The sequence below is a fragment of the Typopeltis vanoorti genome, chromosome 3 (assembly GCF_054136105.1).
Source record: "Typopeltis vanoorti isolate ZY-2024b chromosome 3, IOZ_Tvanoo_1.0, whole genome shotgun sequence".
NCBI classification, from domain to species: domain Eukaryota; kingdom Metazoa; phylum Arthropoda; class Arachnida; order Uropygi; family Thelyphonidae; genus Typopeltis; species Typopeltis vanoorti.
In genome coordinates, this window is record NC_143551.1 from 139,597,427 (window position 1) to 139,613,221 (window position 15,795).

At 35.8% G+C, this 15,795-nt stretch overlaps 1 protein-coding gene across 10 annotated transcripts in view; it reads left to right on the forward strand.

Annotated features, from left to right (window-relative positions):
- abo (de-etiolated protein 1 abo) overlaps positions 1 to 15,795 on the forward strand; it is a 144,385-nt gene that overhangs the window by 88,097 nt on the left and 40,493 nt on the right. For 7 of the 10 annotated variants that reach the window (XM_090416064.1, XM_090416063.1, XM_090416058.1 and 4 more), the window contains one exon: positions 5,083 to 5,149. In XM_090416064.1, coding sequence (XP_090272190.1) covers positions 5,143 to 5,149 — 7 coding nt within the window. In that variant the 5' untranslated portion in view covers positions 5,083 to 5,142. Of the gene's footprint in view, positions 1 to 5,043; positions 5,150 to 15,795 lie in introns of all 10 variants that reach the window. The other 3 variants (XM_090416061.1, XM_090416060.1, XM_090416059.1) reach the window with 1 other exon arrangement.

A 15,795-nucleotide genomic window follows, 5' to 3' on the forward strand; every position in this document is an offset into this window, starting at 1 on the left:
GGTGGAGAGGATTCAGAGACGAGTGACCAAGATCACCATCTTGGTCAGTGACCTGTGGAATGTTCCCTATGAGGATAGATTGCAGAAGTTAGTTGATAGAAGAAAAAGAGCAGATATGATAGAAACATTTAAGTTCCTTAAAGGGTTTTATAGGATAGATGTAGATGAAATGTTTTGGCACTTGGCTAGAGGGGACCAGAACAATTGCAAATGATAAATCATAAGATGGTTAACTACCATCTTATGATCTATCATTTGCATTTGGCTGCCAGCGTTATCAGTAGTTGTTCATTATGTGCCATTACAGATCTCAATTTCCCCAGTAGTGTTAAGAGTATCCCATGGTTCAGTGCACTCTGTACTATCTTTCTCCTGTAATATCTCTCACTGACCTCAGATCCTATTCATAGTTTTGCTGATGCCAATACATGCCATTCCTTTTTTTTTTTTTTTTGCCTTTTTTTTTTTGCAAACCTAGTAGTACGCAATCATTAGAATCAAGACTTTTTCATAACAAATGGCATATACTATTGGTCTCCTTGCTATTCTTCTGTGGGGCAAGGATAACCTTGTCAATTATGCAGCTACCAAAACAGTTCTTATTTCTTGCAAGAAACATTTCACTTCTTACTCTTGTTAATACCTTGATCTCCAAACAGTATCAGATTGCTCTTCTTAGGCTGAATTACACCTCTAGCCTCTCCTGATATAAACACACCTTAGCCATAGTAGCTTTTTTCAGCTTCCAAAACATTAAATGTAGTTTCTGCTCAAGACATTACCTCTTATCTGTATGACTGCTGATAAGCAGTGTGACCAAAGCATCTAGAGGCTGTATTTGATGATAACTTCACAAGATATATGCAATATTAACACTGCTACCAGTTGGTGAACGTGATCATGAGTACTTGTATGGGAAGTGGTGAAACCAGAAAAGGATACATGGGAATTATAAAGCTGGTGATATGAGAAGCTCTGTAGTCAACTAACATCAATATGTTGGGTAATTAAGCTGTGCAGAAAAGATGTTGACAGTGCATGGATATTCATAAGGCAGTTATACATACACAAGAATGTATGTATAACTGCATTCCAAGGTTTAGGTGAATAAATACAGTGAAATCAAGCTGTGTTTGAAAAGAACTGCAGACTAAGAGGGTGATGAGCATGGTAAAGTAGGAAAAGATGCAGAATGAGAGAAGATTGGCTGATCAGGCCAATGTTAATTCAAGGGAATTCTTCTGCTATATAGCAAGCAAGAGGAAAAATAATTATGGCAAGTTGACATTGGTAGGTAGTCATGGGACCAGAGTAACCATAACAAAGGCTACAGTGGGATTATTGAATGACCACTTTATCAGCATATATCAAACTGGTGTAAATGATGCTGTGCAAAAATGTAGAAGGGAGACAAGTATTCAGAGGATTGAAAAGAAAGAAACAGGTGTATCAAGTGTTGATTGGGTTAAATCAGAGGTTCTCACCCTGGTTGTGGCCACAGGCACATTCGAGATTGGGAAGAGAGTGCAGGCACCAATATTTTTTTCTATGAAAATTTATATTTATCATATCAAATGATAACAATTAACAAATTAACTATGAAAGTAGAATAAATATACATGTAACATTTATTATATAACTAAATTAAGCATCACACAATAAGCAAAGACATTTCACTTTACTCTGGATAAAACAATAGTCTTCTTCCCAATCATTGTTGAATTTATAAGTTTGTTGTTTTTTATGTGGATTACTCATTTTGGGGCAAAATTTTTAAACATGAACAATGTATGGTCAAAGCATGCCGACAACACTGGTGAAGTGGTGACACATCCTTCAAGCATACAGTTGCCAGTAGACTAAATACATAAAACATATGCACAAAATTGGCACTAATAACACTCACTCAAAGACAGGAATTACAAAATTTAAATTTATGTTAAATTCGTAATTTAACATAAATGTTAACATTTTTTACAATTTCATTAAATATTATTACTAGGAGTTTATTTTCCACTTGGTTAGACTATAATAAATTTAGTTTAATCCTTTACCCAAGTGTAAGCAAACAAAGTTTGCACCTGAAGTATCTTCAGGACTGAGGCAACTCATAGTAAAGGTGGACCAAGCTCTCATCAGTATCTCCCATAATGCAAAGCAAGGAGATGTGCTTTGCATTATGGGAATTTTTTGCATCACTGGAATAAATGTATTAGTCTAAAGGGAGATTATGTTGAAAAATAAAAATAATTTTTAAATTATAAATTTGTTTTTTCATTGTTAGGTCGAGAACTCAGACCACCCTCGTAAATCTCATTCCACTCAAACGCACTAGACTTTTTTATCCTAGAGGAGTCAGTTTTAATGTTAGAGGGATAGGGCAGGTTTGAGGTTTAGAGGTATAGGAGGAGAATGTGTTTCAGATACTGAGTACTCTGGATGTCAGTAAAGCTTTGGGACTGGATGGTATTTCACCACAAGTTTTGAGAGAATGTGCTAGGGAACTGACAGTGCCTTTAACCTGGCTTTTCAATGTAAGTCTGGCTGCGGGAAAGGCACCCAGGGAATGGAAGGAAGGTAAGATAGTGGCATTGTAAGGGCGTTAGCAGACTGGAAGTGTCTAATTATAGGCCAGTTTGTGTGTCATCAGTAGTTGTTAAGATCTTGGAGAAAGTAGTGAGGGACCGTATACAGCTTTGGGCAGACGAGGGTAATGTTATCTGTGAGAGTCAACATGGATTTGTGAAAGGGCGCTCTTGTTTTAGCAATATGCTAGCCTTTTATAATAAAGTTACAAGAACATTAGATGAGGGAAAGGCATATACTGCAATTTTCTTAGACTTAGCGAAGGCATTTGACAGGGCGCCACATGATAAGCTGATATTTAAGTTGCAGCCCATGGATCTGGATGTCAGATTGGTCAACTGGATTCAGGATTGGCTGTCTGATTAGGTATCAGAGAGTTGGGTATGGTGGAGCAGTTTCAAGGAGGCAGAGGGTTACAAGTGGGGTCCCACAGGGCTCAGTATTGGGACCTATATTGTTTAACCTTTATATCAATGACATTGCAAGGGGATATTCAGTTGTTTGTAGATGATGCGAAGCTGGGAAGAATGATTAGTAATAGTGCAGATGTGGTAGCCCTGCAAGAGGATTTGAATAAGCTAGATAGATGGGCAAATGAATGGGGGGTGTTGGTTTAATGCAGCAAAATGTAAGGTCTTGAGGTTTGGGAAACATCGATGGGACACTGCATACTTTATGGGAGGAGTTATACTGGAGGAAGTAGCGGAAAGAAGAGATCTGGGGTTGATGATTGATAGAAACCTGAAATTTAGGGGACATATTGCAAAGGTGGTGAAGGTAACCCAGTGGATTGCTGCAATAATGAGAAGGACACTGACCTGCAGAGATAAAACAGTTATCATTCCGTTGTATAAGACCCTGATCAGACCACACTTGGACTATTGTTCTCAGATTTGGTCCCCAGGATTTGAGGGGGATAAATTAACTGTGGAAAGGGTACAAAGACGGATGACAAAGATGGTTTCAGGACTGTACAATTTTGGTTATGAGGATTGGCTGAGGGAATGTGGACTGCAGAGTTTGGTGGATAGAAGAAGGAGAGGTGATATGATTGAGACTTTTAAACTGTTGAGAGGTGGTTACAGGGTTGACACTGGGAAGTTCTTTTGCTTGTTTTGAACAGCGAGAAGGAGTGCTGACAAGTGGCCATCCCTGGAAGTTACGAAAGGAAACTGTGATGAGGAGTGGTTTCTTTGCATGGAGGGTGGTTGAACCGTGGAATGCATTGCCTGATGGAGTGGTGAGAGCGAGAACAGTCAATGAGAAGAGTGGTATGATAGACTTTGTGTTTCTTAGGGGGACCTCCCCTCGATGAGTCTTGACAGACTTTTGTTCTTAGGAAGGACCTCCCACGATGAGTCTTTTGACTCCATGGAGGCCTGAATAATAATAATAATAATCTTCACTGTAAATCACTTATAATGTGTCTACAGTTTCACTTGCCCTTTTGTCTATCTTTGCACAAAACTTATTGTTAATGTGCTGTTCTAAATTTCAGTCATTCATTGTTCCATCAAATGCATCAAATATGTACATGCAAACTCTACTACATTCAGTGAACTAATGACTAGACTATAAATTAAAGATACCAAGAAATTATATACTTGGTTTAATCCTTTATACAAGTGTATGCAAACAAAGTTTGCACCTGAAATATAATCAGGACAGGGCAACTCGTGTATATATATATATATAGAAGCTAATGACTTCACATCACTTGCCTTAGTATTTTATAAAGCAAAGCACATATCCTTATGGATATGTATAATGCTATGCATTATGGGAAGGGTCACTATCCAGACCAGTTTCGACCTTTATTGAGGTCTCGTCAGTGGGAGCCTGACGCAGAGGTCTAAGGTTGAAATAATTCAGAAGTCATATTTTCATATACAACTTGTATTTTTCCATCGAGTTTCGACATTTAGGCTTACTTGTAGTCATAACAGTATACTTCAAATGTTGAGGGAAATAAAAACATTATTTCTGTTTTTCAACCATAGAAGATTTCCCTGGTACGTTTGTGTTTCAGCAAAATAGAACTGTATCACATTACCATAAAAAATTAAAAAACTTAATTCATCTTGCCCAAAAGTCAACTAGAAGGAAGTTGTATTATGGTAAGCCATCAGAAAACTTGTGGTTCCTTTCTTTCTTGGGAAGTTAATTGTTTGGCATTTTCTTATTGAGTTCTGTTAAAGTGCAAATATAGATTTGACTTCTAGCAGGCTCAGAATCTGAAGAACCATATGTGAATGTGATCACATCTGTTGAAAATTTCTTGATTGAGATAACAAAAGAAACTTTTTTTTTCCCAAGTGCATCTGATATGATAACTACATGAAAGATGGCAGTACTTGCATTATATTATATTATATTATATTATGAATATTCTGTATTGCAATAAATTTATAGCTGTTAAAATTGTTTTAAATTTTCCCTCTTCCTTTGCATATGTAGAAATCAGTCATATTTATCTGAACTTCCATATTATAATAGGATAAAGAAACAAAGGTGATCTGTTAACACTCATACGTGACTGGCAAAACATTAACTATTATGACAAGTAAGAACCCTTTCTTTGCATTTATTAATTTATTATTATTGAAATTATTAATAATTGTTTAAGTCATTGTACTATTTTATAAAAATCATAATCAAATTCCTGATACACACACAATCAGGTGGTTTGCAAGATACTAAGATAACTTGATGTGATTGAGTGAACATTGTTACTAGCTTTCTATCAACAGTTTTCTTTAAATTAATCTGCTATTTGTCAAGAATCCAATATTATAGAGCTTACATTTTGGTCATCTGAAGCATGATTAACTAAATCAGTACAATTAAATCTTAATCTTTCTCTGAGTCGTTTTTTTCTTCTTCCAACCTGGCATTATAATTGTGTTGCTAACCTTTTTCTCTTCTGTATATGTTTAAGTGACCATACTATGATTAGCTCAAGATTAGTATTCAAGAATGTGCAAGCAGATTAACTCTGTTTGCACATTCTCAAATACTAAAAATGTCAAGTTGCTTTTTGATATATTAATTTTAAATATGGTCTTACCATTGATGCCATCTGTTATCTGTGAACTTTAGCCCTTGATCAGTTGTTTTATTTCTCTGATCACACTTTCATAAGTTAAAATCACTTTGAACACTGTTTTCTATACTGCTAGTTTAGTGTTTGGGTAATTTCTCTCTTATTCATATAAGAGAGAAATATTATTCATATTCTTATTCATATAAATTTATTCTACTGGCTTGCCATCATGCCATCTTTACTTATTCAGTTATACCTTTCTAAATCTAAATGCCAGCAAAGGTTGGTCGATTGGTAGAGCCTCTGCTACTAATGGCTCAGTTAAATAAGTTTGAGCGTGGTTAGTAGTTGGATGGGGACGAATCGTTCGATGCTGTTGGCACACTCTCCCTCGATGAGTCTTTGGACTCCCTGGAGGTGTCAAATAATAATAATAATAATAAATTTCATTTACCATCTTCACTGAATGATGCTGTAAATAGTTGAAATCTTTTACCTGCTCATTGAAACTTTCATATATGTAAAAAATATAGAATTTTTTTTTTACGTGTAAGCCGTGAAAGCTTCTATAAATATGTCTAGTACACATAGGGTTGCCATGTTTTGGTGAAGAGGGACACACTTATCGAATATGAAAGTCTTCCCCTCCCCTAAATGTATAAAATGAAAAAGCCAAAGTTGAATATGCAATTCTAACCTTATAAAAAAAAATTAAAAGATTGAATACATTTGTACTGGTATTAGTGATTTAATAATATTTGTATTTTAAAGTTTAATTTGTATGATGTTACCTTAAAAATGAACAAAATTCACTATAATATAATTTGAAACACTTAATGGGGAGAAAATACTGAGGAGCACAAGTCTACCTGTTCTTGAAATTCAAAATTCGAAACTGTACTTCTTATTTGATTTGGCTGCTTCTAAAGGCTGTCTGTTTTGTTTCACTCTCACAAAATAGTCCTTGCAAGTATCTGTAACATTTTTTGAAATGATGATTTCACTTTTTATGAGTCAGCTGAGTACTTGTTTAAGTCCATAAGAGAGAGAACACCCTTTCTACAAAGGCATTACTACCAGGAATGCTTAAAACAAAATGTATGAGCTTATAGAGATTGGGAATGTTTTCTTTACCAATATTCTGAATAATCTCTTTCCATTTCATACCTAAGGTCTCACCTGCTGTATAGTCTACTTTAGTGGTATTTATTTTGTCACAGCTCAAGCAGAATTCCTCGTATAACTCATCCAAGCTAATGTCGGATTCTAGATTAAGTGCCTTCACAGTCTCTTCGAGATGCTTGAAAGACAATTCACTTTGGAGGTTTAATTCTTCAGTAGACTAAAAAGATTGTTTTCTGTGAAATCAAATGATTTCTCCAAATGACTTAAAGCTTTCTCATAGAACTTAAGAAAGTCTGACTTGCTTGCACTGATTGCTTTCTTGAGGGATCATGACCTCTAATACCTCTTCAGTGGCATTTCCAGAGAACCTGTCCTCTTGTGTTTTAGGAAGTTTGTTTCATAAAACACTGACTATTTCAAATGCCTCTGATGCACTCAAATCTTCTTTTTCTAGGAGTTGAATACATTCTTCAAAAATAGTTGAAACATTTGAAAAAAATAAAAAGTAAAGTTTGGCTTACTGGATGGCCTTCTTGTCATCAAATATTTTCCTCAGAAAAACAGGACATTCTTCAGTGCTTTTAAAGTAGCTCTCAATGGCATCCCAGTTAAGCAAAAGTCTGCAGGTTTCAAGGAAAGCTATCTATCAGTACAAATATGCCTCAGAACTTCTTGCAATTCTAAATCAACAAACTCAAAATAACTCTGCAACTCTTCTCTCCTTTTGGCAGAACAAAAGTGGTTGTAAACTGAGAATAACTGTTTCTATATCTATATTTACACCTGTGATGTGGGCTGAACAATTGGCTTTTATTATTTTGTTATTTGCTTTAGATAATAACTGATACACTGAATGTTTCTTCCCAAAATTAACACTGGCATTGTCTGTAGCTTGTGACATTGTCTAGGCTCAGGGAATGCTCTTGAAGCCTACTTTTGATATTTAAAAAAACTGAATCTGAAGTCTCTTCTGGATCCTCATAAAATCAAGAACCTTACATTCAATGCCCCTTTCAGCTGTGAAATATCTTACACACAGAGGCCACAGCTTTCTGTTTCTTCTGTTACTTGCATCAGTAGCTACAGAAAAGTAACCTACTTTTTTTTAGATCTCTGGTAACTTCGGAGACGGATTCAGGGCCATTACATTGTAGATAAGCAACTTCAGAGTCATTAAATATAACAGGATACATTTTATTGGCACAATCCATACTTGAATATGATAAATTATGCTTCACTGTGTGATAAACCAAACCTAATTCTGCTGCTGTTACTGATTTTCTTTCCGTTTCGGATGATACGAAAAAATTTCTAATTTCATTCCCTGTTTGCTACTGTTCTCTTTCTTTGTGTGGATATCACTGTTTGAATGTTTTATAACATAATTTTCTCTGCCATGTGCAATACTGAATTCACAGAAGCAAATATTACAGAATGCTTTAAAAGAGTTTGTTCCACATGGCTTCAACCATGGATATTTCCCTTCCCAAACACTTCTGTACACACACAAACTTCATTTTTTTGCTTCTCTTCTCTTTTTCACTGTCACTTGAGGAACTAGACATTGTGAAACTAATGTTGTGCAATACTCCAGTTCACTATCGGTGACTAATGCAATTTTTCAGAAAGCAATTCTGAAAAAAGAAAAACAATAGTAGTATCTCACAAAACTTAAGAACACGCTACCTCTCAATCATCGATCATAATAATAACTTACCTCTTCCTCTGAAAAAAATGCCACAACTTCTCCTTTAAACTGAAAATTCAAGTCAAACTCGGCGTAAAAAACAACCAACTCGTATGGCATATGTATCTAGATTCTAGAAGGCTATGATAATGTATAACATCATTGGCAGTAATTTCACTGCTGCCAACATAACATACAATAATTATAGTGATAAATCATATAAACACATTACGTCGTAGGCCATGAACGTGCTTATTTCATATTACAAGTTAATCAAATTGCAATGAGCATTACAATCTACAGGAATCTATGTCATCTGAGCAGAATTTGACCAATGAGACCTCCAAAACACAGATATTTTTGTATGGTACACATTATGGATACAAATTTACAAATGTCGCTAACGCTCACTAAGAATTTCTTTCACATATTTTGTTAGTCTTTGGGATAATTTACCGTCTTGTCATATACGTTGTCCCGCTTAGGTGTAATTCGGGACACTGAAAATTTTCTTAAAATTCAGGATGTCCCACCTAATTTGGGACAGGTGACAACCGTAAGTACATATGTTCCATTAGAGCTATTTTACTTGTTCTGTAAGTTTTCCATTGAGAGAGAGAGAGAGCAGTTTTCCTATCTCCATAGTTATTGTCTATTTTGTATTGCTTATTTTCATGCTGAATTTGTTACATGACTTATTCAATTTACTTAAAGAATCATGAAGATTTATACTGTATTTATTTAGGGGGTATAACATCATTTCTGTTAAGTAAAGAGGTAAGTGGAATATTTCTGATTTTAATATCAAGTTTAATTACCATTCTCCTGTCACATGTGATAGATTTAAATGATGAAGATAGCCTGCTCCCTTTGTTTAATACTTGAATTTACATCATTTTGCTACATTCTTCAATTTTAGTGTTGATTTACAACTTAAATATTGGCTATATACTGCTCTGTATAATGTCCTTTTATCCCATATAATTAGTGTTTTGAACATTTCTCTTTCCACCTTATCCAATGCTTTTTCCAGATTGACAAAACTTAAATAGATCCTTGTTTTATTACCATTTCTCAACTCAGCTCGTTCTTACACAAATTTCTTTTCCACAGTTTATCTTAGCCTGTTTTCAAGTATTCTTACCTAGATTATTCAGTAGAGATAAATCTTACCTAGATTATTCAATAGAGATAAATCTTACCTAGATTGTTCAATAGAGACATTCCTCTGTAATTCTCACATTGTTTTATTTCCTTTTTTCAGTTGGGTAGTTGCAGAACTTTACTTCAGCCATTTGGAATGCAGCCTTCTTGAATTATGCACTATACCCAATGTAAAATTTCTTACCTCCATATTTCATCACTTCTGGTTGAATCATCTACCCCAACTGAAGCATTTTCACATTTAGGTTTCTTTTTATTTCATTATATATTATTTCATTTATTTCATCATTATATTATATTTTCATTGGATTCTGGTTTGAGGATACATAGTGATTGGTCGGCGAATTTAGTTCTACTGTAAAGTTGGTATACATTTAAAATAAATGCTAAAAAAAGCACTGCAGGCAAGAACAAGAAGGCTAGCCCTGTTTTTATTGTGTTTTCCTTTAGAAAATTAGTGTTTTGTAGTATACTAGTGTAGATTTTAGTGTTTTATAGTGTATTTAGTCATTTATCACATATTTTATTAATATATTTCAATATTTGGTATACGTTTAAAATAAATGTAATGCTAAAAAAAGCACCGCAGGTGAGAACAAGAAGGCTAACCCTGTTAACGAGGTTATTGTACACATGGAGGTTAATGTAAACGAATTAACTGCCAAAAAATAGCAAACTTGAAGCAGATCATTAGAGAGACAACGCAGGAATTGCAAAAAGTTGAGAGGCATTTAAGTGAGCATAGGGAGAAAAAGAAAAATGAACAGCAAAATAAGAAACAACAAAGCAAGGAAACAGGTAAGTCTGGAAATAATGGAAATCAGGTAAGTGACGTTGTTAGCAAAAATAAGTTATTTGGTATGGTGACTCTATAATAAAACATGCTATAGATGAGAGAGGTATAACATCAAGTTTTCCTGGAGCAAAAATTAAAAATATAACACAAGCAATTCAAAAAAACAGAAAAGAAAAGTAAATGAAATCATAGTTTCAGAAATCATACTTGGAGAGTGGTGAATGAGTGGAATAAGCTGCCAGAGTTTGTTATGGGTCCCATGACTGTAAATGAATTCAAAGTTAAGTATGATAGATACCGTGCGAATGCCAAATAGTTGTTCTTGATATGATGTTTAGGGCCTTCCTCGATGAGTCTAAGGACTCCTTGGAGTTGCCCGTAATAATAATAATAATAATAATAATAATAGTTATGATAGGTGCGAACGATTTAAACTGGCGATAAGTTCAGTATGAGAGAGGACATGAAAGGGTTGTTAGAAGAGGCGAGAGTGAAGAGTGAGAAAGTGAAAATCGTTTTTTCACTTTCTCACTATGATAAAGCGAAAATCGTTTTTTCACTTTCTGCACTATGATAAAAATTAATTAAGAAGAAGGGCTATGATGGCAAACGATTCCATGCATATGCTATGTAGAAGAAATGGATGCGAGTTTTTGGATGTGTGAAGTGAGTTTGAGGGAAGACTGGATTTGTATAAGAGGGACAGCCTACACTTGAATGCGTTTGGTATCAGGCAAGTCTGGAAAAACTAATAACTGGTATGAGACCTAACAGAGAGTCAGGGAAACTAAATTATAAAGGGAGGAATGGTGTGAGTGTAAGTGCAACAATGTTATAACTATGTTAATGATGTGAATGGGCTTTGTGATATAAATGTTGACAAGGAGAAAACAATTTCGGGTTTGTGTTCATCCGGTTCGGACCCATGAAATGTGTGCAAAGATGTCAACGTGTGTAAGGCATTAGAGAATACAAATCTGCAAGTTGTTCAACTGTGTCAGGCAGGCTGCAGGCAAGACAATACAAAAGAACAAGCAGGTAGATTATTATGTCTGTACACGAATGCTAGGAGTATCAGAAACAAAGGGATAGAGTTTGTTGCCTCAGTCGACATGTTAGGACCTCAGATTGTAGGCATTAGTGAGACCTGGCTACCAGAACTAGACATACTAACTGGTATTGAGTGTAATGGGTACAGTATTTTTAGGAAGGATAGGAGAGTGGGGGGGGGGGGGGAGAGGACTTGCTACTAATGGTATCGGATAACTTGAATCCAGTTAGAGTTGAGGCCTATGATTGTAGTACTACTACTAACAATATTTCATGTGGCACTGAATTTGAAGCCATTTGGTGTGAGGTAGAATCTAACAAGATTACATAGTGGGTGTTGTTACAGACCAGGTGGATCGGTTGCTAGTGATGAAGAAATGCATTACCAAATAGATAAGATGAGCACAAAAAGAGTAATCATAATGGAAGACTTTAATTATCCAAATATTGATTGGGTATCAGTAGAATCTCATGAGAAGAATGAAAATGCAGTTATTGAGCTGTTATGGGACAACTTTCTCAAGTAGCATGTGACAGAAGGAACTCGAGGTCAAAGAGTGTTAGATTTGATTATAGTGTCAGAGGGCATTTCAGTTAAAGACATAACTATTCTGCCTCCGGTTGGTGACAGTGATCATGCGGTACTCACTTGGGAAGTGACTAAGTTTATGAATGTTCCATTCAGAAAAGGTTATATGCTAACTACAAAGCAGGAAATTATGACCAACTGAGGACTATATTGAGTTCAGTGGAAAATGGGATTAGTTGCTGAATGGAAAGAATATCGAACAGTGCATGGGAAACATTTAAACAACACTTAAATGATGCGATATCAGAATGTGTCCTGAGAGTTCGAAGAATAAACAGAGTAGCAGCCAAATTGATGTGTAATCTTATTAAGCAAGAAATTAGTAAGAAAAGGATGATATGGAAGAAATACCCTTTGCATAAAGATGACATCCATCATGAACGTTATAAGCAGCAGGCTAGAATAGTCGCAACTGTTGTACGTAAAGCCAGGTCTGAGTATGAAAAGAAACTGGAGCTGCATACTAAAGACAATCCACAAGAATTCTATCGATATGCTGCAAGTAAAAGAAATGAAATGAAAAAAAGAATATGAAAGAATAACTCTTATAAATCTGCATAAGGGTTACAGATGCAGGAGGTTGTTCAGTTAATGAGTGCCCATTTTGTTAAAAGCTATCAACCTGGTCAAGACAACATTAAGCTCACTCTTACCTCTTCACTAGATGAAGAAACGCAGGTGTGTGAGGCCGAGGTTTTAGAACTGTTGCACAAATTAAATAAGAATTCAGCAATAGGGACTGATGGAATATCAGCAGATGCTAAAAGAGTGTTCAGCCGAACTGGCCATTCCTTTGACCAGGCTGTTTAATATGAGTCTCAGAACAGGGAAGATTCTGCAGGAATGAAAGAAATGTATGGTAATTCCATTGCACAAGGGTGGTGCAAAGACCGATGTATCCAACTGTTGACAAATTAGTATCTCAGGAGTGGTGGTGAAGATTTTGGTTAGGGCTCGCATTCAGAAATGGGTTGACAGTGAATCTCTACTTTGCAATGAACAACATGGGTTTACTAAGGGAAGGTCATGTCTTAGCAGCTTGCTCACATTCTATAACAATGTTACCATCGAACTAGACAAGGTGAATGGATACACCATAATACTTTTGGATTTTGCTAAGGCTTTTGACAGAATACAGCATGGCAGACTGTTGCATAAATTGGAGAAAAGTTTGGGTTATACATGGATAACCCAAACTTACTATACAACAACAACAGAGCATTAAAAACTGTAGTTATGTGTGAATTGGAGTCCGAGCTACAGTTCTATTATGTACATGCAAGCGTATGCCTTCACGAGTTTGCCAATACCGAATAGCAAACTATGAGAGTCTGGTAGACTGTAACTGAGATTGCTGTTCATGTGGGAAGAGCCAAGAATTATTTCTTTTGATTCCAGGATATGATGTTCTAATTCATCATAACATATATGAATGTTGGATGTTGCATTTCGATCTATTTGATGTTGGCAGCCTTCATCATTGGAGTTAAACTGAGAACAAGATGTGGCTTGAGAGTGCACTGGCTCTGGTTCTATTGTATGAGATGTCTCGTCTCTCTGATGTTCTTTGAGACGTAGAAAGATACTTTTCAGTTTGGCCATAATATGGTTTCCCACAGTCGCATATAATTTTGTAGGCACCTGGAAACTGAAGATGGTGATGATTTTCTTTGGTGTGGCTTAGAATTGACTGGAGTTTAGGTAGAGTGGAGAAACACATTAGATATTGAACTTCAAAATTCTTGTTGGTTTAGGGGAGAGAGTAGTGATGTAAGGTAAGAAGATGTAAGCTCTGGGATTGGTAGAAGCCTCAATACATAACCCAAATCCATTATACATGGATTTGGGTTAGCATGGATAAGTCAGAGGATGGCTGACTGACAGATATCAAAAAGTGGTATATGAGGGATCTGAGTCTGCAAGTTTTAAGGTAACAAGTGGTGTACCACAAGGATCAGTACTTGGTCCACTGTTATTCAATCTGTACATTAATGATATTGGGAAGGATTTGACAATTGACATACAGCTATTTGCTGATGATGCAAAGATAGGTAGGGTAATCAGGAATGCTGCTGATATGCAGTACTTGTAGAATGATTTGAATAGGCTGGAATTGTGGGCATGGGAAAATGGATGTCAGTTTAGTGTGAGTAAACGTCAAGTCATTCACTTCGACATGATTAGATATACAGAGTTGTATTATATTGGTGGGATTAGACTAGAAACTAATGAGGCTAGGGATCTTGGAGTGTTAATAGATAGGAAGTTGAAGTTTAGGGGCCATGTGGCAAAGATTGCAAATACAACTCAAAAGATAATTGGAATGCTGAAATGAATGTTCACATATAAAGATAAATAATTCTTAAGTTATTTTGCCTCTTTGCAAGGCCTTGATAAGACCTCACTCAGACTATTGTGCATAGGTCTGGTCTCCTAATTTCCATTGTGTTTCTGATATATTGGAGAGAGTACAAAGGACAGTGTTAAAACTGATATCAGGATTGTGGAATACTGATTATGAAGACAGATTGAGAATTTATAGACTACAGACACTAACAAACAGGAGAAAGAGGGGTGATATGATTGAGACTTACAAACTTCTGAAAGGATCATACAAGATTTCAATTTATGGAAGGTGGGGAAAAAATGAAAGGGCACCCTTGGAAGCTGAGAATGAAGGCCACCAAGAAGGGTGTGAGGGCTAGATTTTTCTCTTAGAAGGTGGTGCATGATTGGAATGAATAGCCATTGGATGTTGTGAGTGCAAGCAGTGTGAATGAATTCAAGAATAAGTATGATAGCTGGTGTGTGTAGTATGTGGCCTCCCTTGATGAGTTTCTGACTCCCTGGAAGTGTCTCTTAATAATAATAAAATTCCATCACTTTTGGTTGAATCATCTACCCCAACTGAAGCATTTTCACATTTAGGTTTTTGATGGTTTTCTGCATTGGATATTGACATGTTCTCCTGATTGCATTTCTTATGACCATTTTACAAGCATTCTTCCACAGTTTATGTGGTTTGGCTGATTTCCAAATTTATAAATTTATATATAAATTTATTCAACTGGCAAATACAGCCATGGGATTAGCCATGAATACCATCTTTGCTTATTCTGTTGTTCCTTACTAAATTTAATTTCCAATCTTCACTAAGCAGTGCTGTAAATAGTTGAACTATAGCTACACTGCCTCTCATTGAGGAAAGTGATCATGTAGTCTTGACCTGGGAGGTTGCCAGACATGGAGAATTTTCTGTTCAGAAGGAATTACAATGTGATGAATTACAAACCGATGATTATGACAAGCTGAGGAACCAACATTTGGCAGTACTACCAGCCATGGCATAAGAATTTGAAGGTGAGAGATGTTGATAGTGCATGAAGAAAGCATTATCAGACTGTATTCCCAGAGTCTGAAGGATAAATTGGATATAGTTAGGTAGATGAATAGTATTATTAAGCAGGAGTTACAGAAAAAAAAAAAAGTTGTGTGGAAGGAATATAAAGAAAAGGTGACCAGTATATCCATGAGCAGCATAAGGTACAGGAAAAAAAGGGTGACCTGTATGATAAGGAAGGCCAAAGCTAATTATGAGAGAAAGCTAGCTAATGATGTCAAAAGAAAATCACAGTTATTCTGCTATTGGCAAGTAAAAGGTGGAATTGACTATGGAAGGATGACTTTAAAAAGTACCGATGGTGGAAATGTAACAGAAGCAAATCAAATAGTTGAATTAGTGAATGAGCATTTGC